Source organism: Cyprinus carpio, chromosome A23, assembly GCF_018340385.1.
Source record: "Cyprinus carpio isolate SPL01 chromosome A23, ASM1834038v1, whole genome shotgun sequence".
Lineage (NCBI taxonomy): Eukaryota > Metazoa > Chordata > Actinopteri > Cypriniformes > Cyprinidae > Cyprinus > Cyprinus carpio.
The window spans coordinates 2,100,150-2,111,179 of record NC_056594.1 but is presented as its reverse complement, the minus strand read 5'-3'; the positions used below and the strand labels follow the sequence as shown (position 1 = coordinate 2,111,179).

General features: G+C 35.1%; 1 protein-coding gene across 1 annotated transcript in view; it reads right to left on the bottom strand.

The window, feature by feature from the left end:
• Positions 1 to 258: 258 nt before the first annotated feature.
• The window catches only part of prdm5 (PR domain containing 5), a 71,594-nt gene continuing 60,822 nt past the window's right edge, over positions 259 to 11,030 (bottom strand). Inside the window, exons 15-16 of the mRNA XM_042712587.1 lie at positions 7,879 to 7,983; positions 259 to 1,036 (exon numbers count right to left, since the gene is read on the bottom strand). Of these exons, the coding sequence (XP_042568521.1) occupies positions 872 to 1,036; positions 7,879 to 7,983 (270 nt within the window). The 3' untranslated portion in view covers positions 259 to 871. The remainder of the gene's footprint in view (positions 1,037 to 7,878; positions 7,984 to 11,030) is intronic.

Sequence of the window (11,030 nt, the reverse complement as noted above, 5' to 3'; positions counted from 1 at the left end):
TTAGAGAACAATCATTAACCGAGCATATATAATCAAGTATGAAAGCACATCCGATTCCTCCGACTCCAACCATTTACCTAGAATCAAATGTTTATAATTAACTAAAGCAAATGTGATCAGGGAAGAAGCACTGTCTTCGGTATCCCACAGAGCACTGCAACATGTCTCCCGCAGAGGGACAGGGCAGGGTCGGAAACAATGTTTATTTAACCAAAAAAAAAAAAACCAAAAAAAAAAAAAACAGACTGACCAGATTAGTGATATCAGTGATTCAATCGTTCATTTATCCAAATGAAATGCAAACTTAGAACCGCAAGATGTTAATCTGGCAATCAAACACAAACCTCATGTGAACCTGAATGCTGAAAATATATAAATGATAAATATTGGATAATACAGTTAAATGCAAACAACAAACTTTACTCTCAACAAGGACGTAGAAAATTGGTATGCCATATTCTTTGGTCACGAAACATCTCTTAACATTTGTGAAAAACATCTGAGATCTGATACTGACATACAAAAGGACAAACATCAACAGAAAAATGAAATGGCAATATGAAGGCTACACTTTGCTCTGTACAACTGCACATTTTCATGTTTTCCTCTTATTTGAATCTGAACTTGCAGCCATGATTAAACACCATTTAATCAGACTGATCAGTCTTCTGATAAAGTGTTAAATGTCTGAAGCAAATAAAGAGGTTCTGTACATGTAGATAATGCAGATCTTTGGCATGAGCGTGGCCACTTAAAGGACACTAATGCTTGTGAAAATGTCTGCTGTTTCTACCCTGTGTATGTATGCATTGTTTGTGTCATGGTTTTATATATGGCTTGAGTGGATGTGAATAAGTTTGTGCATGACTGTCTATCCCTCTGTCTCTCCGTGGACGTTCTCCATGTGGACTTTGAGGTAGTCGTTGCGGGTGAACTTTTTGTGGCACAGGGAGCATTCAGCCATGGGTCTGTTGGGATTATGGGTCAGTTTGTGTCTGATCAACATCTTCTTCAAACTAAAGGACAGGTCACACACCTAGAAATACACAAACACACAAAGAATTAACGATAACAATGGTTAACCCCACCCCCCAATTCACATTCAAGCCTAGCTTCATTCTCAAACGTAAAACTTACTCTTCACTGCCCAAAAGTCCTGCCCTACATTTTTCCTTATTGAATACTCTGTTTCAAATGTGTCACATTAGTTTCACTCATCCTGCACTGTTTATATTATGGACATGAATAATAACAATTATTTTTCTAAGCCATCCTTCCATTTTCCAAACCTCTTGCTCCATGTATGTTCAATTATTTTTCTAAGCGACTTAATAAATTTCCGTCTGGTAGACAAATGAGTGAAAAACTTCCATAACACTTATCCAGGTGAGGTGGGAAGAAAGATGAAGCAGCTACTTCCAGTCACATACTGTGAAAACTGAGAGCTGCACTTTTGGCTTGGGCTGTTATGTATATCATATTTTTCAAAGTAGGCATTATAACGATTATTAATGATGTGAAGAGTCATTCACTTGTACATTATATTTAAATTGTACTTAATATATTTTGATATGGAACAGATAATGAAATATTTAATTACCTTAAGGATTATTATTGTTGAAATTAATAATAATAATAATAATAATAATAGTAATAATAATAATAATAATAATAAATAACACCATCATTATTATTGTTAATTAAAATAAAGTTGAAATAAAATATTATATGAAAATTAGTAATGTCAAGTAAATGTTGAAGCACTAATATTACTGAAGTTACTACTATGGAAATAAATAAAAACTAAACCTGAATAAATGTATAAATTAACATAAATGGTAATATAAAAAATAATAAAAATGACAAAAGCACACAGCAAAATTACAAAAAAAATTGAGTAAAATTTAAATAAAAAACAAAAATATATAAATAAAGGCTAATTCAAAATATTAATACAAAACTACAATAGTTTATAAGAAAATAACAATCTCTTCTCTTCTTGACTTTAAACTCATAACGTAAAAAAGTATATTAATAATATATTAATAATAATATAATAATAATATTTTAATATATTAATAATATATCTTTAGTTATAAATAATAATAATAATATTATTATTATTATTATTATTATTATTATTATTATTATTATTATTATTATTATTATTATATTTAAATACCCCCCCCCCCAAAAAAAAAAAAAATAGAGGTATTTGAGCTAATTCAAAATATTCATAAAAACTATAATAGTATATAATAATACTAAATTATCACTCATTCTCTTCTTGAATGGAAATAAATAAACTAAAATAAATGCTGAAGACCCTTAACATACCTGTTTATAAAGGCCACTGGAGTGAGCTTTTGACTCAAACTAGTAATCATTCACCAAGCAACCATCCTGAAACCATTTAGCAACATGCTGAAAAGCACTTTAGCCACTACATAAGCAATGGCCTGGCAAACCTACACTGTGGCTGTGACTTTTGTAGGACAGGACATAATAAATTAGTCTAGTAGTCATAAGTGGATTTATGTTACATAACCCATGAAAAAGATCCATGAGAGGATGGTTTTTATTTTGGCATTTCACATATTGCGAAACAGCTCTGGTTTACAGACTTCATGCTGTAATGTTGTGTGTGTTAGCATGACTTCATGCCCTGCGACCACAGAGAGGATGTGAAGGCAATGCTCAATATATCAGAGCAGACACACAAACAACCAATAACTGAAGGAATAAAAACACAACCAAAGAACTGCAAGCCAGGGAGAAATCTTCTAAAGTTTGCCACATGCTATTTGTTGAGACAAACACACACAAACACACACACACACACATCAGAACCACTGGACACAACAATGCCAACAAAACAGACACTCAGAAACAGCCAGTTAGCAAAGTGAAGCCAAACCAAGCAGTAAATCGCATTGAGTTAAATCCTGCAGTCAGAGCAGCGGCCCGGTGCCACGACACACACACACACACACACACACACACACACACACACACACACACACACACACACACACACACACACACACACACACACACACACACACACACACACACACACACACACACACACACACACACACACACACCATCCAATATGCATTACAAATAGCACACAAATCAATTTCACATGATATATCAACTTGATCTCTCCAAGAACACTCAATATTCTTTATCTCCATGAAGAGACAGTGAGAGATATTGCAGCTGTCACTTTCTTCATAAAATGAATGTAATTTTTTATTTAAACAGCATGAAAACTCACTTAATGCCTTGATAGACGACTTATTAGTTTCAGTCTCTCACTGTCACATGAAGTGCAGTTATTAATGGCCGTGGATGGAGATATGTTGGCCATATGGCGGTAGAAACGCTGCTACAGAGATGCTAAACTGTTATATACACTGATGTATCCATTGCACAATATATATATATATATATATATATATATATATATATATATAAACACTAAGCAGTAAACTTTATAATACTCTGAATCACAGCACAGCCTGTAGATTTAATTATATCTTAATGACTGCAAGCTTGTTTAAATGCATTTAAACGTGATTTATTTATGACAGGTCTGAATGGTCCTTCATGTCAGTTGTTGCTATATTGTGAATTTCAGTGTGTTTTAGTAAATCTAAAACACGATCACTCACAATCTAAAACAGAATAACGAGATCTGAGCCGATTCCTTTTTGGCCAAAAATGTGGCAATAAAAGGCTGAAGTGTTCAAATCCTCGTTTTGACACAATATTATGTGTTCTTTAACTTCAACGGGAGCCATGAAAGACAGGCATGACCACCCCACAAACCGCTTCAAATGCAGTCAAAAATTCAGGGAAAGCGAGTCAAAAATAAATGAATTTGGAGTATGGATGGTTTCTGGCATGCTGCACTTCAAAAATGCTGCGCATGAAAGAAGTCCCGGGATAATTTGCCATCATCAATGGAAGCCATTCTAACAACTGTCATCAGAGTGCCAGATTTCAGACCAAATCACTCCAGGTTTAAAAGACTTGTCACGTCAAATGCAGAAAGAAAAAAAAAAAAACACTGAGGAAACAGCCAATTTCATTCGCTTATGCTCTTTAAAACAGTCAACACTTAGAAAGACATGTTTGCAGTTTGCCATAGAAATCAAATAAATACAGGGGGAATGTTTCTCATTTTCCTCAGTGAATTGTGTGTGTGTGTGTGTTTAGATATCTCAAGAATCTCCTGCAGAGTGTGTTCACTGCTGGCAAAGTTGGAAGCTGCATATGTGTGAGTGTGTATCTTTATATCACTCTTTTGATTTACACAGGGCCTAAGAGAGAACAATAATAAAGCATTAAAAATTGTAGGTCTGATGTTGAGGAATAGTAACAACACTCCTCTCCTCAACATTATTTGAGGAATCAATCAATTATGCGATTTGAGGAATGATTCACATCTGTAGCACAAATAAATTGTTTCTTTTTGAGGTGAGGTGTGTTCATCTACTGTACGTGATCACACTTACAATTCATCTGACAGATGTATAAAAATATAAAACAGGCAGCTACTTAAGAAAACAATTAGAACAATTTAGCAACTGCAAAACCCCACCCCACCACCAATTCTAATATTTCTGGATTCCATTTTAATGGTTTAGTTAAATGTTAAAAATTAAAAAGCATGTCTAATCAATTTATTTTATAAAACTTTAAAAATTGAATAATTTAATGCAATTTCTACAATAAACAAACCATATGAAATGTGTTTCTTTCTTTCTTTTTTTCCAGAAATACTGTGTTGTTTGTTCAATTTTTTTTTTCTAGATTTATGATTTAATACACATTTATGATTTAAAAACAGTGGCAATCAAATTAAACCATAAAACATTATTTAATGTAATCAAAAGAAATTTTAACAATTCCTTTTTTTTTTTTTTTTTGGCAAACAGAGGTTTACTGTTAAATTAAAACATGGATGAAAAATTGTATGTATGATATTCATAAAAAAATAAAGTTACCTGCACCTATAAAACAATCAAACATGCTGTTAGATATCCCAGGCTTCAGGAAGTGATTTTTATTGTATCTAGCATTTATTGGCATGGGCATGAAATATACATAAGCATGATTTTGTCGGATGAGATCTGCTATGCTGCTGCTGAGCAAATACAATCATTTGTTCAGCTTAGTCAAAAATAACAAAGGAAGGCTGCTGCAAGAAATGCAGAACCACACATCAAAACTCTACACCACTTGCTGGGGAGGAGGAGGGATAAATGAGCTTTCATAATCGTGCAACGTGCCGAACACAGGCTAGGATACAATACTGCCCTACAAAGGCAAAAGACCTTAACTCACTAGAGTGTGAAACTGAGAAAAATTACTTAAAAGTTGTTTACTTGTCCAGCAAAATTAATTATAGGTAGGACACTGGAAATTTAACAATTAGATGCTTTATTATTGAAAATTATCTACACTAAAAAATTGTGAGCTCAAACTTGATTTTTACCCCTATTTTGAAGTTAATGTACTCTGCCTTTGCATTGTCTGCAAAACACGAGGAGTCACACCAAGGCAAAAGGCAGTAACTTCCAAGTTATCAATATTTGGTTGCTGATCATCATTTATCATCATCGTGATCATCATCATAATCATTTACAAAATTGTTATAGTAACACCTGTATAAAATCTAGTGATCATAGACTGTGTCGTATAGGCTATTGCATATAGTTATGTGACTGTATTAATGTTTTTTTTTTTTTTTTTTTACTGTAACAAGCAGACTAAAAGTTAAACATGTGAGTGGATACCAATTTATTTGTTATGCTCAGTAACGTAAAAGAATGCTAGACATGGCATAATTGCTTTTATATTGACTTGTATGAAATAGCCTAACCTAAAAGAACGACTTTGAAAAAGAATGGATTGATGTTGAACGCCAGCAAGCAGGAATAATGCTCAGAATGCTTGTGGATTAAACATCCCCGATGACATTCATCGCCATGGATTGATTTTATCAGGTTACAAGAAAAGGTAGGATATAGATTTAATCACGAACTGTTAGTAGGCTACTGATTTTATGATTGATCATGGTAGCTATGTCATTCAAGTCCACACGCGTCCAACTAGAAGTGACAGTCTGGTGAATAATCTGCATTAGAAAAAGAAAAAAATATTTAAAGGTTATTCACGATTACGTATTGCTGCCAAGGTATAGTCTTTACAGTGCTTTGTTATATGGAGCTGTTTGGTAGACCGCGATCTATTTAATTAATTTGTCTACACCATAATTACAATGCGACAGTCTTTAATGGTCAGTAAAACAAAGGCAATCACTGTATAACTCCAAACCGGCACTGTAACTTCATATTGAGGCACGGCTAAACAAAGTCAGAACGCCGTAACTCAATTTGAGCGCTCCAAACAAAGTAAAAGAGCGGTAACTGGTGTTATACGGTGTTCTGCCTTGGTTTCTCCAGGGCTTTTCGAAGTCACGGTTGAAATGACCCATTATTTTCTCTGAAAAACAATGAAATTCACTCAAGATACTTACAAGATACAAGACAATTTTCGACAAAAATCGAAGTTACGGTCTTTTGCCTTTGCACGGCAAAATATATATGGATATGTGGATTAGGACTTACTCCTGATTGGCTGATCATGCCTGATCTATATATTTATGGTTACAAACTCTTTCCACTGGCCTACACTTATAGTTTGAATGCGACAAAATGTGACAAAAATGAGAATGAATGAATAAGACTGCTAACCTACATATTCATTCATTCATTCATGTGTATTTATGAACGTTCAAAATTTCAATATCGCAAAATTATTATTATGAATTATTTTGGCCTTCTGATGACAGCTCTACTAATGAATGCCCTAATGAATAATGCTCAGTAAGACCAGAACTCAAATCTTTGAATTGCACTGGTTATTCCAGTTCACCAGAAGCATTTAAAATGATTCACTCATGAGTCACAATGACCCGGTTCATGTGTCAAACTCAGTGATCTGGCCTCACTGGTTAACAGCTTACTGCAGGGGGAAATTATCAGTGAAGAATGACTTCTCTTTGGTCTGTCCTTCACACAACACGGTCACATGACTTCGGAAGACATGGAATTCTGATTCATATGAACCACTTTTATCATGCTTTTTTTATGGTGCCTCTTTGTATCTTTAAAGCCTCTGTTGTCTTTCAATGTAATTGCAAGGGAAAAAAGTGTCAAGTACATTATTCACACAGGATGTTATAAAATTAAACACTAATCTAAGCCCTGATTTGCTGGACCGTATGTGTGTACTAAGAGCTGGAGACTATGACGCAGGATTTACCGATGGACACAAACGTCTTTTCAGGGACAGTGAGAAGATAGAGAGGAGTGCAAAACTGCTGTGGTTTGGAGCTGATTGTGTGTGTCTTAAGGCGCTGAAGGGTCAGAGATGGGCCAGTTTGCACAGGGCGGTTTCGTCCTTGTGTCCGCCTGGCAGGACGTCCTTCCACTGTGGCTTTGACACCACAGTAACAGCCTCACACACACAGACTCATGCAGACACACTATGAGTGTGTGCTGGTGTATGTGCCACGAGGGCGTTCTGGTTCGTGGTCTGATGCGCGTCACGGTGCTGATTATGTGGACTCGGCGTGGGCCGCAAGGTTAAACTCAAGACCGGCTTTAGCTCTTCCAGTGGTCTTAGACTAAACCCCTGCTGAACGTCACACACTACCCACAAGCCACCTCTTTCTCTGCTCTTCCACTGGGATGTGGCTGCGGTGCGTCAAGAGCAGTTGTGTGATATTCAGCCAGAATCAGACTGTGCTTGTGTGTTAGAATGTAGCATTATGCAATGCGGTCTGCGTGTGTAACTCACGTCGCACTGGAAGGGCTTCTCTCCGGTGTGTGTGCGCATATGTTCATCCAGGCCACGCTTCTGACTGAAGGCCTTGTTGCACTCACTGCATTTATATGGTTTTTCCTGAAAGAGAGAGAGAGACAGTGAACACAGGAAAATATGGTAATATTGGTAATACAGATGCCCTTCTTAGGAACAATGTGAGTTTTCTTTTAAATTGTAACATACAGTATTTAGATAGATTTAGTTTAGCATGTGCAGGATGATGATGCGCCAGTCTATGTGTTATTAATGAAAGTTAATACCATGAAAGTTCAGTGATTAAGAAAACATTCACTTCAAAGACCTGCTTTCTGCTCACTGATCTTTATATATGTAGATTCTATATAGTATATGATATTATCTATATTACAGATCAGTGTTTCTGCAATATTTCAAATCAACAATCCTTCCAATAGCACAAATTTTGTATACTTTGTATCATTGTTTCACACATGTAAATATGACTTCACTGGTTATTTACAATGATTAATATTTGTGTGACTCCACTTGAAGGGCTGATAGTCTACAGGAAGGCGGCCCTTCAGACACAAGACTGGACCCTAATTAGGACTTTCCTAATTAGATTCTGAAGGCGTGTGAGTGTGTAATAGTAAGTTCTGCTGGAGGGTTTGACTGCAGTTATTGTGATTTTGAAGAGACTAATGAAGAACTGATAGATTCAGAAAGAGAGAATAATTCCTCAGGCATGAACATACATCTGTTTGTTTACAGAAACTAGAGATCCTCATTACACACACACACACACACACCAAAGATGGTCTGGGATAATAAAAAAAAAAATAAAAAAAAATTGAAGTGCCTTTCATGTGTTACACACCTGGAACTCATTTTACATGGACACACGCACACATTTACTTACATAACAGACTGAAAACACACAGCACTGCTGTCACACCACAAACACATACATACATGCTGAATAAAACTCAAAACACTCAAACACACACACACTTTTGACACACCAACCCATTTTAATCACTTAATAATTTATAATAATTAATTATAATACACACAATGTGAGTTTTCTTTTAAATTGTAACATACAGTATTTAGATAGATTTAGTTTTGCATGTGCAGGATGATGATGCGCCAGTCTATGTGTTATTAATGAAAGTTAATACCATGAAAGTTCAGTGATTAAGAAAACATTCACTTCAAAGACCTGCTTTTCTGCTCACTGATCTTTATACAGTATATGTACATTCTATATAGTATATGATATTATCTATATTACAGGTCAGTGTTTCTGCAATATTTCAAACCAACAATCCTTCCAACGGCACAAATTTTGTATATATAATTTAATAATTTATAATAATAATAATTATAATACACAACACACACACACACACACACACACACACACAAAGCATCATGATTTTTTTTTAATGAATAGAATTTAAATCTGTATTTGAAATATATATATTTTTTTGTAACACTATAAATGTCTTTACTTTCACTTTTACTCACTTCAATGCATTGCTTAATAAAAGTAAAAATCTTACTGACCTCAAAAAGTGTACATACTGATTATTTCATATAAATATTTGCTTTTATGCATGAACCATTTTTAATGGAAAATTCTGACTAGCCAAGAAGTGTGTGACAGCAGATGTGCGTAGGATAGGATATGTTTGTGTGTGTGTGTGTGTGTTGAGCAGGGTGGCGAACATGCATACATTGATAGTCCACTCACACTTTCACCACCAAGCTATCACGGAAATGGGTGGACACAGGAAGAGAGGATCCTGGGAAATGGAGCAGGGCAAGGTGTGGTCACATCACACAGGATATGCAAGGTGCTGAGGATCAATTGTGTGTGTGTTTGTCAGAAACAGACGTAATTAGTATGGGCCTGGGCCAGCGTGGACACGTGTGTTTGACAAAAAGAGACAAACAGATTTAGTGTAAGATGAGACTTCTGGCGTTTGTAGAGCATAATACATCCAGCGTGTAGCTGTGAGGCTCCATCACTGAATCAGATCAGCAGTCAGCTGGGACCGTCAGCAATGCAACCCGCACAAAAATATTTAAAGGTCAAGAGTCACGCACTACGAAAAACATTAGCACAGATGGACAACAGGGGATAGCCCATAATGCTTTGCAGCTTTGTCAGTTTACCAATGTACCTTCATCAGTCTGTTTTTAAAAGCATGTATCCTTCGCTGCTTGTGAAAAATCCCATAATCCTGATTTTGCATGAAGCCATTAAGACAATGTAATCGATTTTTGGTAACACTTTATTTTAAGTGTCCTTGTTATGGATTTTGCATGTATTTACTACAGCAATAAAAGTAAATTAGGTATAATTACAAGTAACTAAGACTAAACCAAATTCTAACCCTAAACCTTTAGTAAACGCATTCTTAATAAAGATTACTATTTATTTTACTGAGGACACATTAATTAATTTCGGCAGTAAACAAAAATCATTTTGTCTATCAACACAAAATCCATAACATTCTGTCAGCATGATTTGAAAATAAGAAAAAAAAAAATGATCAAAATTAGACCGATGGTCTAGGATGAGTTCGAAAAAGTAGGTTTTCAAAAATCAAAATGTAGGACAGGAAGTTTGGCCGATTATGGCAAAATAGGTATCGATGTTCTCAGCATGATCCAAGGAACTCATGAGTTTTATGACAATAGGCAAAACTAATCAATAGCTATTAGCATCTTTTGAAATTTTATTATGGTTTTTGACCACAAGGTGGCACTGCCCAAAATTTTTTTGAGTACCTTCAGGGCTTCAGACACATACCGAGTTTCGTGATTATACGCCAATGCATATTTAAAAAATACAACATTACAACAAAAAAATAAAAAATGAAAAAAGTTAATAATTGCACAACTCTGTATGTTGCCCCGAATCTAAAAAAAAAAAAAAAAACAGTCTTGTGGTTTTTGGCAAAACGGTTCTGAAGTTATAAGCAAAAAAATAAAATAAAATAAATAAATAACCATGTTGCACATCTCCTTACCACTACGCGGCACTGTGCTGAAACTGTTCAGGTACCCTCAAGTCATAGTGGTTATAACATACATCAAGTTTGGTTTGTATACGCTAAAGCCCAAAGTATACTTCAGCTGTCAGTGTTCCGCAACGG